The sequence below is a fragment of the Acinonyx jubatus genome, chromosome A1 (genome assembly GCF_027475565.1).
Source record: "Acinonyx jubatus isolate Ajub_Pintada_27869175 chromosome A1, VMU_Ajub_asm_v1.0, whole genome shotgun sequence".
NCBI lineage: Eukaryota > Metazoa > Chordata > Mammalia > Carnivora > Felidae > Acinonyx > Acinonyx jubatus.
In genome coordinates, this window is record NC_069380.1 from 113,914,263 (window position 1) to 113,928,389 (window position 14,127).

General features: G+C 40.6%; 1 protein-coding gene across 7 annotated transcripts in view; it reads right to left on the minus strand.

Annotated features, from left to right (window-relative positions):
- SIL1 (SIL1 nucleotide exchange factor) overlaps positions 1-14,127 on the minus strand; it is a 285,078-nt gene that overhangs the window by 75,418 nt on the left and 195,533 nt on the right. For all 7 annotated transcript variants that reach the window (XM_053221646.1, XM_053221630.1, XM_053221633.1 and 4 more), the window contains one exon: positions 3,605-3,796. In XM_053221646.1, the coding sequence (XP_053077621.1) occupies positions 3,605-3,796 (192 nt within the window). The remainder of the gene's footprint in view (positions 1-3,604; positions 3,797-14,127) is intronic.

The window sequence follows — 14,127 nt, forward strand, 5'->3', positions numbered from 1 at the left end:
CAATACAGCCCAGAGTCCTAGAGGTTCTGATGCAGATGTAGTTTATCTTTATTACTACAAAGACAATTCAGGGTGTTATAAATTCTAACATTTAGATAAGCACCTCAATCTCTTCAATATGTTTTCTCATTTGTTATTTCACTGAAGATGAGGAAGAATCATTCTGCTCACTGCACACCCAGAAGATCTAGCTTCAAAATCTGGGCCCTGCTCAGTATCACACAGGAGAAGGCATCATCAGGGCCCAGGTCTGCAGTTCCCCATCTAGATCTGGGGCCATAACTTTCCCCAGGCTGCCTTCAGTTTGGGGAGGGACAGGTGGACAGAAACTCAAGGCAGAGGGAGGAAGGGCGGGCATGAGTAAGGGAACTGTGCCAACACTCTGACAGAAAAGAGAGAACAGAGCACTGGACAGGCAATGAGAGGATAGGAAACAGAGAAAGGGAGAAATGATGGTTAATAACTGAGGAGTCATGTGAGGGGAGGCAAACATACTGCCGTAGGGTACATGGGGCAGACAGAGGCTGTACCTCATAAATAACTCACTATTTTCCAAATACACAGTTTAGCTTTTTACAAATCTTGTTTAATAATTCCAATATAGCTGTGAAGAGTCCTAGGGCAGAGCCTGTTTGGGTCCTTGAAGCCTGTGGCTCCTCAAAGTTTCTAAACAGTGAGTCTAGAACCAGAGTGGACTGGTGAAGTTTCTGGCAAGGGGAGTCCTATCTTCCTCAAAGCTAGCACTTTATTACCCAACTCCCCATCACAACTAGAATTAAAGGTTAAGCTGTGTCTTCTTGAATTCCCCTGTGAAATCACAATTCAACACTGTGGTATGATAGCCTGACATACCAGCCCAAAGCGAGAACCTTGTATTTCTAATCTAAAGGCCGATGACTCAGAACATTTATGACTCTTCTGCCAACAGAGCCAAGTTTGGCCTCACGAGGAAAATGGTTCCAGGGCTGACCTCAAACTAAGTTACGTGATGTTGAAGAAACTTTTTACCCCACCTAGTAACCCATGAAAGCAGAATAGAACGTCACCCTAGAGAGGACCCTCCACCAGATAACTGGCAGGCTTGCATGAGAAAAAAATTTCGGAGGGCGCCTGGGTGGCTCAGTCAGGCAAGTGTCCAACTTCAGCTTAGGTCATGATCTAGCGGTTTCTGAGTTCGAGCCCTGCATCGGGTTCTGTGCTGACAGCTCGGAGCCTGGAGCCTGTTTCAGATTCTGTGTCTCGCGCTCTCTCTGCCCCTCCCCTGCTCACGCTCTCTGTCTCAAAAATAAACAAAACATTTTTAAAAAAGTGTTTTTTTTGTCTGGGCCCTGTTAGCCTCCTGGGTACTCACTGCCCTGTGGATATAAGTTCTCCAGTGATTTTGGCCTTTTATGCTCAACTAAAGTCAGGGCCTATAGAAACCTAATACCTAAAGATCCACCCAAGTATGTTAAGTGAGAAAAAAATAAAAGCTGCCAAGATCAGAGCAGGACTGAGTTGGCCACTAACCCCTAGGATCCTTAATCCTTTAAATATCTGCAACGGAAAAGCTGTTGGAATTCTTGTTTTTCACCCTGGAGAGAAAGACAGGAAAAGGGAAAGAGAACTCAGGCCCACTTTCTCTCTAAGAGGATCATAGACCTGCTATTTGAGGCCTGAGAAAGAGTTATGAGCAAAGAAAGAAGATGAAGAGGCCACATCATAATTCCTGCAGATAGAGTATACACTCATCCTCTCTCATCACAAAGGCAGGCAAAATACTAAAGAAAGAAAGAATGTCTTTTAGCCTAGTTTATAGAGAACAAGGACGCAGTCATGCGTGGGAGGATGCTGAAGATCTGTATCTTGATGAGGATCTCAAACAAGCTTTTGATTATGATTACACAGTCTTCCTGGGCCACCATCATCCCTAGTCTGAATTACCGCAATAGCCTCCTGTCTGGTTTCCGTGCTTCTACCCACACCCCCTGCCTCCAGTCTAATTCTTAACAAAATGGGCAGAGGGATCCTTTAAAGCCAAGTCAGAGCATGTTGTTCTTATGCTCAACAGCCTTTAATAATGTTCAGTTTCATATTCTTTTCCATGGTCTACAAGGCACCCCATTATCTTCCTCTCATTATCTAAGCTTCATCTACTTCCCTCTCTTCTTTCAGCTCCAACTACATGGACTTGCTCTGATTCCATAAACACACTACACATGTTCCCACCTTAAGGGTTTGGTACTTGCTGTTTCTCCTGCCTGAGATGCTCCTTTCCAACACTGCCAGTCCTTACCAAGATCTACCTTTATTTTCCTATAGCATTTTTCAAATTTAAACACACCATCTATAATTTATTTATGAGTTACATTTATTATCTATCTGTCTCTGCTATACGGTAAGATCCAATTTTGCTCACTATATGTATTTTAAGTGCCTGTAATAGGTCTTGGTACTTAGCTGGCATTCAATAAATTAATTTATTGAATAATAAACAGGTTCTCTTGGCTCCTTCTCCTTAGATCTACCTAAGCCCTTCTGAGCTTCATTCAAATGATACCAGTATCCTGGAAGAGGCAGAGTGACCAAAAGGTGAAGAGCACAGTTTTGGGTCAGACAGACCTTACTGCAGATCCCAGCTCTAGCACTCACTAACTGGGTGAACGTGGGCAATCTCAGATGTGACCTGTGTCTTACTTGCCTCAGTTATAAAATGGAACTAATAACAACACCCACTCAAAAGGCAGCTGTGGAAGCCAACGAAATGATGTGTACAAAGTACTTGAGTAAGTGGCTTGTCTGTGCTAATGCTCAATAAATATTAACTATTATAATTATGGCCCAAGTGTGATCAGTCCTTTCCCTGCTACAAACTCTCTAACGAGTCTTAAAATTAAGGATAAAATCATAAAGAGCCTGCTATTCCCAACTCCACCTCTCTGAAACTCTAACTTTTTCACTTTAGGTATGCTATCCTATCTAGTATTTCCCAGGTCCTCAGTCTCACCAAGCTCTCTCTTCTCTACCTTAGACTCTTTGCACATGTTATTTCCCCTGCCTAAAGTAATCTGATCCAAGGGTTGGCAAACTTTTCCAAAGGGGCTGACAGTAATTATTTGTGGCTTTTGTGAACCATAGGGTTTCTGACACAACTATTCAACTCTGCATTGTACCATAAAAATAGCCCCCAACAATAGAATACATTAAAAAACAGGTGTGGCTGTGTCCCAATAAAACTTTATCTACAAAAGCCTTTTTCAACACCTCTAACTAGGCTGTTCCCTATTATATACTTCCACATTACACTCTGGAGCCATTATCACAATCTTAAATTTGAATTATCTCATTATTAAATTGTTCATTCTTCAACTGTTGTCTATTTTGCCTCTGCTGTATCATCACTGTTGAAAAAATAATGGAGGTTAACATTCCCAATGAAAAAGAGATTAGCCCTCCCTTCTAGAATTTATCTTACTATAATAGCTATTGGTCTAGGTTAAAAGTACTACATGTCCTGAGAAAGAAGTAAAGATGTTGATGCTATTTCCTTAGGATTCAGGGCAAGGAGGTTTGTTGTCAGAGAGGTTAGTTAAAAGTCAGGTTTATGGACAAAGAAATACATTACCTGGTGGACATAATATTCAAGATCAAAGAGTGCAGCAATCTTCTCTTCTAGGCTGGAGCTGGAACTATTGAATTTGTTGATCAGCCGTACCATGATCTGCATGTCAGTCTCAATGACAACATTCAGCTCCTCAAAGTCCTTCTTCAGCTCCTCAATGGGGCGAAAGAGCCGTTTAATTTTGGCCTGTCTTGCCTAAGCAGATAATTGAAGCAAAGAGATAATTAGGTCAATTGGAGACATTTCCCCAAGACTCTTGTGGTCTACCATGGATGCCCATTTTCAAACAACTACTGCTCCAGAATTCAAAACCTTCTTTCATCTGTACTATCCAAAAATCCTACCACAGGAATATCTCATCTTATTGCACTTCACTTTGCCACACTTAGAGATAATACATTTTTTACAAATTTAAAGTCTGTGGTAACCTGCATTTAGCAAGGCTATCAGCACCATTTTCCCAACAACATTTGCTCATTTTGTGTCTGTCACATTTTGGTAATTCTTGGACTATATCAAACTTTTTCATTATTATTATATGTTACTGTGCTCTATGATTAGTGGTTTTTGAGATTACTACTGTAACTGTTTTGGGTTAACAAACCACACCCATATGACAGTGAACTTAAGTGATTAATGTTATGTATGTTCTGAATGTTCCACTGACAGGCAATTCCCCCATCTCTCTACCTCTCTTCGGGCCTCCTTATTTCCTGAGACGCAGTGATAATAAAATCAGGCCAATTAATAACCTTACAATGGGTTCTTAAGTGTTCGAGTGAAAGCAAGAGTCTCACGTCTCATTTTAAATAAAAATCTAGAAATGATCAAGCTTAGTAAGGAAGGCACATCAAAAGAAGAGATAGCAAAAGACAAGCCTCTTGTGCCAAACAATTAGCCAAGGTGGGAATGCCAAGAGTTCCTGAAGGAAATTCAAAGCGCTACTCTAGTGAACACAGGAACAGTAAGAAAGCAAAACAGTCTTATTGCTGATATGGAGAAAGTTTTAGTGCTCTAGATAAAAGATCAAACCAGTCACAACATTTCCTTAAGCCAAAGCCTAATCCAGAGGAAGGGCCCTAAACTCACTTTAATTCTATGAATGCTGAGAGAGGTGAGGAATCTGCAGAAGAAAAACTTAGAGGCTAGCAGAGATTGGTTCATGAGGCTTAAGAAAACAAGCCACCTCCATAACATACAAGTGCAAGGTGAAGCAAAAGTGCTGATATAGAAGATGCAGCAAGTTTTCCAGAAGATATAGCTAATTCATGAAGGTGGCTATATTAAGCAACAGATTTGCAATGTAGATGAAATAGCCCTCTACTGGAAGAAGATGCCATCTAGGACTTACATAGTTAGAGAGGAGAAATCAATGCCTGGCTTCAAAGCACAGGCTGATTTTCTTGTTAGGGGCTAATGTAGCTGGTGACTTTAAGTTGAAACCAGTGTTTATTTACTTCTAAAAATCCAAGGCCCCTAAGAATTAAGCTAAATCTATCACGCCTGTATTCTATAAATAGAACAAAGCCTGAATGACAGCATGTCTGTTTACAACATGGTTTACTCAATTATGTTGAGACCACTGTTGAGACATACTGCTCAGGAAAAAAAATTCCTTTCAAAACATTATTGCTTATGGACAATGCACCTGGTCACCCAAGAGCTCTGATGGAGAGGTACAACGAGATTAATGTTGTTTTCATGCCTGCTAACATAACATCTATTCTGCAGCCCATGCATCAAGGATTCACTTCAACTTTTAAGTTCCAATTAGGACATTAAGAAAATACATTTTGTAAGTCTACAGCTGCCATAGGTAATGATTCTCCTAGTGGAACTGGGCCAAGTAAATTGAAAACCTGTTGGAAAGGATTCACAGTTCTAGATACCATTAAGAACATTGTTGATTTATGAGAAGAGGTCAAAAAATCAACATTCACGGGAGTTTGGAAAAAGGAGGTTCCAGCTCTCATGGATGAATGTGAGGAGTTCAAGACCTCAGTGGAAGAAGTCACTGCAGATGTGGGAGAAATATCTAGAGAATCAGAATTAGAAGTGGAGCCTGAAGATGTGACTAAACTGTTACAATAGGATGATGAAACTTTAGCAAATGAGGAGTCACTTCTCACGGATGAGCAGAGACAGTGGTTGCCTGACATGGAATCTACTCCTGGTGAATGTGCTGTAAAGAAAGTTGAAAAATGCCAACAAAGGATTTAGAATATTCTGTAAACTTAGTTGATAAAACAGCAGCACGGTTTGAGAGAACTGACTCCCAATTTTTTGAGACAAGTTCTACTGTGGGTAGAATGTTATCAAACAGCATCACATGCTACAAAGAAACTGTTCATGAAATTCTTCCATGTGGCAAACTTCACTTACTGTAAGAAACTGCCACAGCCACCCTAAAATTCAGTGGCCACTATCCTCATCAGTCAAGCAGCCATCAGCATTGAGGCAGGACAGTCCCCAAGCAAAAGGATTACAACTCACTAAAAGCTCAGGTGGTTGGCATTTTTCAGAAATAAGCTCCTTTTTTAAAAAAATTTTTTAAGTTCATTTTTTTATTTTTGAGAGAGAGAACAAGCAAGGGTGGGGCAGAGAAAGAAAAGGAGGCACAGAATCCGAAGCAGGCTCCAGGCCCCGAGCTGTCAGCACAGAGCCTGACGCAGGGCTCGAACCCACAAACCTTCAGATCATGACCCGAGCTGAAGTCAGGCACCCAACCAACTGAGCCACTCAGGCGCCCCAGCAATAAAGTTTTTTTGAACTAAGGTACGTATATTGGTTTTTTTAGACATAATGCTATCCTACACTTAACAGAGTACAGTATAAAATAAACATAACTTTTATATGCCCTGGGAAACCAAAAAATTAATCCAACTTGCTTTATTGCAGTGTCCTAGAACCAAACCCACAGTATCTCCAAGGTACACCTGTACCTTCTAGGATGCCCACAGAAGACAGCCCTCAGAGTCTAACCATATAGACCTCTGCCCCAAAACACACGATTTTCCAAGGCTCACTTATACCAGTCTGACTTACAATGTTCAAAAAGAATGGAAAGTCTTCTTGTTGCAATCACTGAAGTCAGGGGAAGCAATGAAAGCTCACCTTCAACCCCTAACCTCACATGAAAAGGCTGAGGTTTAAGGTCAAATTATCTGTACCTTGCTTCTCTATCTTCTACAATGACTGAATACCTTCACTTTGCCCTGCCCAATCCAGCAACATTTTAGGGAAACCGGACACAGGAAACTGTGGGTAAAGAGCTACCAGAGTGGGAGCAATCTGCTGATGAAAATTAGATCACTGTCATTACTGTCAATCTAACTACAGGTGTACAATTTGTTCAACTGTCTGAAGTGGCTAAATTACTCTATGTACTACACTCAAGTCTCAATTTTCTCTCAATCCCTCCCCACTGTACACACATACAAAAGTTTTAAAAACGAAGTTATGTTGGAGGTGAATAAAAGACTTCAATTAGATACTTTACACATGTGACACTCCTGTTTACTTCCCAATTTTAGAGGATAGTGTTCATAAAGAGAGTCTGAAAGATCACAGTGGTTTTGAGTCTCTATCTTCCAAGAAAAATTAAAAGGCACGAATATTTATAAAAAGCAGAATGATGAATAGCTGTTGGCTCCAAACTGCTCATCTATTACCTATGGGTTTTCTCCCCAGTTATAAGTACTCCATAGAAACACCAACCAAAGAAATGAATCAGCCTCTCTTAAAAAAAGACCAAGCTCCTAGCAGAGCAATCACATCTAAGGGATGTCATATCCTGTTTCTTTGGGTTAAAACAAGAGTGAAATGCTTCCCCTACACCCAGCTAAAGGACCCTGGATGGCCGCCAAAGGAAGGGCAAAGAGGTCCAGGGAAGCTGAGTCACTGCCTAGAGCTGTTGGATGACAGGCAAGTGAGCAGGGTAAGAAACAAGGCTCCTCTACCTCACAAAAGTGATGTGCACCTGGCCCTCAGGAAGGCCTTTAAAGCAACAATAACTTTTTATTTTGCAATAATTATAAGCTCACAGAAAATGAGAAAAATAATATAGGAGTACCATGTACCCTTTGTTCAGCTTCCCCCAATGGTAACATCTTACCTAACAAGAGTATGCTAACAGAACCAAGAAAATAACAAAGGTACAATACTGTTAACTAGACTATAAGCCTTATTCAGACTTTATCAGCTTTTACATGTACACATTTGCTTATATGCACATGTGTATTATTCTACGCAGTTTTATCCAATGTATACATTCATGTATCCACCAGAACAATCAGGCTACTGAACTATTCCACCACCACCAAACAACTCCATTGAGCTACCCCTTTATAAGCTGCACCTCATCCTCCCACCCATCCCTGTGCCCTGGCAACCACTAATTTTTTCTACATATCCATAATTCTGGCATTTGAGGAATGTTATAAAGATGGACTCACACAGTCTGTAATCTTTTGAGATAGGTTTTTTTTTTTATCTGAACATAATGCACTTGAGATCTATCCAAGTTATCACACGTATCAATGGTTCATTTATTTTTTTTTAAGTCTATTTATTTTTTGAGAGAGAGAGATAGAGAACATATGAAAGAGAGAGAGCACCCACATGGGAGAGGGGCAGAGAGAGATAATCACAAGTAGGCTCTATCCTGTCAGAGCGGAGCCCGAAGTGGGGCTTGAACTCACGAATTGTGAGACCATGACCTTAGTAGAAATCAAGAGTGAGATGCTTAAAAAACTGAGTCACCCAGGTGCCCCAATGGATCATTTATTTTTAATGCTGAGTAGCATCCCACTCTATAGGTATACAGTTTGCTTAACCATTTACCTGTTGAACATTTGAGATGTTTCCAGGTATTGGCTATTATGAAGAAAATCACATGAATATTTGTATAAAGGCTTTTTAAAAAATGTTTACTTATTTTGAGAAAGAGAGAGAGAGAGAGAGAGAGAGAGACAGAGAATCCCAAGCAGGCTTGGCATTGCCAGTACAGAGCCCAATGTGGGGCTCAAACTCACAAACCGTGACACCATGACCTAAGCTAAAATCAAGAGTCAGATGCTTAACCAACCGAGGCAACCAGGTGCCCCTGTATAAAGGTTTTTTATATAAATTTAAGTTCTTATTTCTCCAGGATAAGCGCCCACAAGCATAACTACTGGGTCATATGATAAGCATATGTTTGGTTTTATAAGAAACTGCCTGTTTTCCACAGTGACTGTACCATTTTACATTCTCACCAACAATGTGTGAAAGACCCAGTTTCTCCACATCCCCACTAGTATTTAATATTATCATTTATTGTTGTAGGTATTCTAATAGATGCATAGTGTTACCTCATTAAGGATTTAATTTGCATTTCTCCAAAATCTAATGACATTAAACATCTTCTCAAGTGCTTATCTGCCATCCACAAATCTTAGGTGAAATGTCTGTCTGTTCGTTTCCTCTGCTCATTCTCTAAATACGTTGTTGTTTTTACTGCTGAGCTTTTGGAGTTCTTTACAGTCTAGATACAAGTCTTTAATCAGACACAGTCTTTGCTTTGCACCAAACTTAAACATGCCAAATTCAAGGACTATAGCTTAGCTAACACCATTCTCCCAACACTACCCAAATTTCAGTTACTACCGATTTCAGTTAACTACAATTGCATCAACTACAAACTTTGCTGCTAGCTCTTCAGTCCACAAATCACTACATATAACATAAATGCTCATGATGAGTGGCTGATCACACTACTTCTTTCGAAGTCTGACTGGTCACTGTGGATTCATTACTCAGTTCATACAGAGATGTCAAGTGTGTAGTTGTAGGACTTCATCTCCTCTAATGATAAATCCATGTAACATTTCATAAAAACCGATAATCAAAACAAAGAACTGGCCAAGAAAGATCAAAGTGTAGCAAAGAAATAAATAGTGGTAATTCTGATAGTAAAATTCATATTGAACATATATGTAGTTGCAGAATAAGTCATAATTTTTGCTTCAACTATCCAACATTTTTAAAACATAAGAGAAAGTCTATACTTTCTTCCCTTATTTTGATACATTTCATTGTTCTTTTCTTCTTCCTGATGTTTCCAGTTTCTTTCTGCTATTATTTCCTTTCTATTTGGAGAATATTCTTTAGTCATTCTTTTAGGTAGGTCTGCTGGTTACAAATTCTTTTAATTTTCTTTTGTGCAAGAATACCTTGATTTCTTTTTCACTCATGAGAATATTTTCATTGGGTATAAAATTCTAAGGTTATAATTTTTTTTTCAGCACTTGAAAAATACTGTGCCACATAGTCGGGTCTCTGTGGTATCAAATGAAAAATGCACTGTCAATCATTGTTCCAGCAGTATATTGTTTCTAACTAGCTGCTTTCAACATTTTTTCTGTATTTCATTTTCAGGAGGTTGACTGTGAAGAGTCACGGTGTTGATTTCTCTGAGTTTATCCTACTGAAAATTCATTCAGTTTCAAGAATCCATTCATTTATGCTCTTGACCATATTTGGGGATTTTTCCATCTTTTGTTTTTTAAACTTTTTTTTAATGTTTATTTATTTTTGAGAGAGCGAGCGAGCTGGGAAGGGGCAGACAGAAAGGGAGACACCGAACCTGAAGCAGGCTCCAGGCTCCAAGCTGTCAGCACAGAGCCCGACAAGGGGCTCAAACTCACGAACCGTGAGATCATGACCTGAGCCAAAGTCAGATGTTAACCAATGGAGCCACATAGGCGCCCCCCCCCATCTTTATTTCTTAGTTTATGTCTTCATTATTTTTCAGTATTCTTTCTCTTTTCCTAAGACTCCAATGGCAGAAATATTAGATCTTTTCTCATAATCACACAAGTCCCTAAGTCTCTGTTCACTGTTTTTCCTATTCATTTTCTCTGTTATTTAGACTTTTTGGTAATTTCTGTCAAGTTCACTGGTTCTCCTCTCTCTTCCCTATTCTGCTACTGAGCCCATTCAATGTTTTTAAACAATTTTGGTTGTATTTTTCCAGTTCTAAAAATTTCATTTGATTCTTTTTTACATCATCTAGTTCTTTGCTGAGGTTGTCATTTGTTTCAAGAGTTTTCACAATTGTTTGTTGAACCACTTTTATGTTAACTGCTTTGAAATCTTTGTAATTCAAAACTTCTGTGTCCTCTCACTTTTGGCATTTGTTAATTGTCTTTCCTAATTCAAGGTTTGATGTTCTTAGTTCTTGGTATGGTGAGGGTTGTTTTATTTTGTTTTTGTTTTTTTTTTTTTATCCTGGACATTTTAGGTATCAAGTTTTACAACTATGAAGCCTATTCAATCTTCTTTTTCAGCAGGCAGTTACAATGTTTACATTTAATATGCTGATTCTGTCCTTCTTGTATGACTGTAACTGTAAGACAGTTTCGTTTCCAGACCCTTTACAGTGTTATTTTGGTCTGTTTCCTTTATGTGCTACCCAGAGGCTCATCTAAAAACCTGGCAGTGTTCCACAACTTAGTTCAGTTCTCAAATCTTCTGCTATGTTAATTCTGGTCAGTTTCTCATGTGGGTCACTAGAGAGTTGCCCAGAACTTCATTTGTGAAATCCCTTTCTCCAGCTCCCTTTTCTCCAAAATCCTACCACCAGTTACTAGTTAGGAGGAAGAACAACATCACCTGTTGCCAGTGGACACTCTACATTGGTCTTTCCTTAGGTTCTATATCACCTGGGTGGGGGAAGTGAAACACTTCTTCATTGCTGCTGGTCTGAGGGTGGAAGTTTGGGCTTATCACTTACCCTCACCGACACTGCCCCAGAGTGGGGAGCAGAATGATGCCTCACACTATGTCAGTGCCACCAAGGAGAAGGTAGGACTATAGATTCTCCATTCACCACCACCTCCTAGACACCACCCCTCCTCCATCTCTGCTCCCCCACCCTCCCACCTCTGCCAACACACACAATAGCATCACCTCAGCTCCAAGTGAAAAACCACCTTGGTAGTGTCAGGCAGGGGAAGACATTCAAGTACATTTCTTGGTGTCTCAAGACACCATCCCAACAGGACAACCAGCCTGCTACTTCCATGTGGAGGGGGGGAAACCAGGCTCCTCACTTGGTGTCTGCAGGTAACACACCAGCATGAGAAGCAGGGAACAGTCTTCTACCACTGGGCAGAGGGGAGAAATTCCAGCTGTCTGTTCAATCATTGAATTCAGCTCTCTGTTCAATCTTGGTCAAGATAGCAGAGCACTGCATCACATCATCTCATTGCCATCGGTAGGGGGATCTAAGTTCAGCCTCTCTGCTTGGCTTCTGCTGACACCATTCTGGTGGAGGAGTAAGAGTGCAGCCTGCTACCACCAAGTGGAAGATGGACATTCAAGTTCCTCATTCAACTTCCACTGGTACTAAGGGTGGGATGGGACATTTCCATTGTTTTTGGCTAAAGTAGCCAAAAGTACTGTCAAAAAGGGTTTTGTTCTATTTGGCTGCCCTTTTCCTAGTGATTTCTCTAGAAAGACCAGGTCTTCTTTAGGGCTTTTTCTATCTGTACCTGTTAGCATTTCCTGGGTGTGGGCTCCTCCAATACCCACTCTGAGATATACAAAGGGGGAAAAGAAAGCCCAAGGAACTCAGTGTTGTGTCATTCTTCCAGTTCTAAGGTCCCTAGCCAGTCTGCTTTCTTCTTCCCACCTTGTAGAGTCTTCTAATATTTGCTTTCAGTATTACGCCCAAGGTTTTTAGTTGTTCTTAGCAGGAGAAATAGTAAGAAATGAGTCTACTTTATCTTGTCCAGAATCAAAAGTCTGAGAAGGTCCCATTTTTAAGTGGAGCAATTTATAGCTACAGGTGAACAATAGCTGACATAATAAAATAAAGCATCAAGACATTTATGGTAATAGAGGTATAAAGGGATCAGATTCAACAACAAAAGCCAAATCTGTTTGGCCAGACAGAGTTTTTCCACAAAGCAAGGGATTCTGGGAAGGACTGATTCATTTAAATCTAAGGTACCAATATACATAATAGAATTGGTGCCCTTCCACCTAAAAAATCAAGTAAAAAAATTTCAAATGATAGTATTGGCACAATATTTGACAGTATTATTTTTATAAATAGCAAAAGCACCATAAAACCTGGGTTTAAAGACTGATAAACAAAAAGGATGATGCCATCTGTAGCCAGGAGCCTGAGATATGTCAGAAACTCCCCAACCTACTTCAAGTCAATTTATTTGCCAGTCCCAAGGGCACTGACAATAAACTGAGTCAATCTAGACAGGCTCCAAATGAAAGCAGGAGAAAAATCCTAGGACCCAGCACCTCAGTGAAGAAGCCAATAACCTACACTCCACAGAAGTGAAAAAGGAGTGTGGCAATTCTATCTTCAAACTGGCAGCTGACTTAAACCAGCTGGGACAGGGATCCTACATTTGGGTACTGGTATTGGAATCTTCTCTTGTTAGGGGAAAGGATTCTTTTCAGTTGGCAAAAACAGCAACTTAAAACTTAATCTCTTGCTTTTAAGTTAAAAAAAAGAATATTTTCTTAATATTCATAGTTTTCTACACAAACTTTATAATGTGAAAGAATACCATTAAAAGAGAACAAAGAGAAGAGGGGTGCCTGGGTGGCTCGGTCAGTTAAGCGTTCAACTTCGGCCCACTTTGGCTCAGATCATGATCTTGACACTCGTGAGTTCGAGCCCCACATCAGGCTCTGGGATACACGCTGAGACCTGGGAGCCTGGAGCCTGCTTAGGATTCTGTGTCTCCCTGCCTCTCTGCCCTTCCCCCACTCACACTCTGTCTCTCTCTCTCTCTCTCTCTCTCTCTCTCTCTCTCTCTCTCTCTCTCTCTCTCTCTCTTGCTCAAACATAAGTTTTAAAAAAAAATTTAGGGGCTCCTGGGTGGCTGAGTCAGTTAAGCACCCAACTTCAGCTCAGGTCATGATCTTACACCTCATGAGTTAAAGCCCCACATCGGGCTCTGTGCTAACAGCTCAGAGCCTGGAGCCTGCTTCAGATTCTGGGTCTCATTCTCTCTCTGCCTGTCCCCCATTGTGCTCTCTCTGTCCTTCAAAAATAAATAAACATTAAAAAAAAATTTAATTAAAAAAAAGAGAACAAGAGAAGAGATGGGGTACAGTGGGTCTTCCACCCACAGAGAAGACATGGAACAGGGGCTGACTGCTTGTTACTGTCAGGCCCATATGGGGTCCATGGTGAAGGGATGGTGAGTGGGAATGAGCCCAACCCCTGGCCACAGGAAGGTCAATCTCGCTCAAGGCACCGAGGCACACAGTGCTCACCTCTGCTGGCCTCAGCTTCACCAGTTAAGGGGATTTGCTTTTCCTCACCCTCCCAAACCCAGTTAATATATCTGTAGTGGAATGAAATTTTACCTGTCACCTTCCTACGCCCACTGCTGCTACTACTGCCATCCTGGTACTCATCTTCTCATACCATATACACTCTCCATGCTGGTAAATGTGACTTCACTAAGATGAGTGAAGACATGGAGACTTGGTCTGCATGTTAACACATC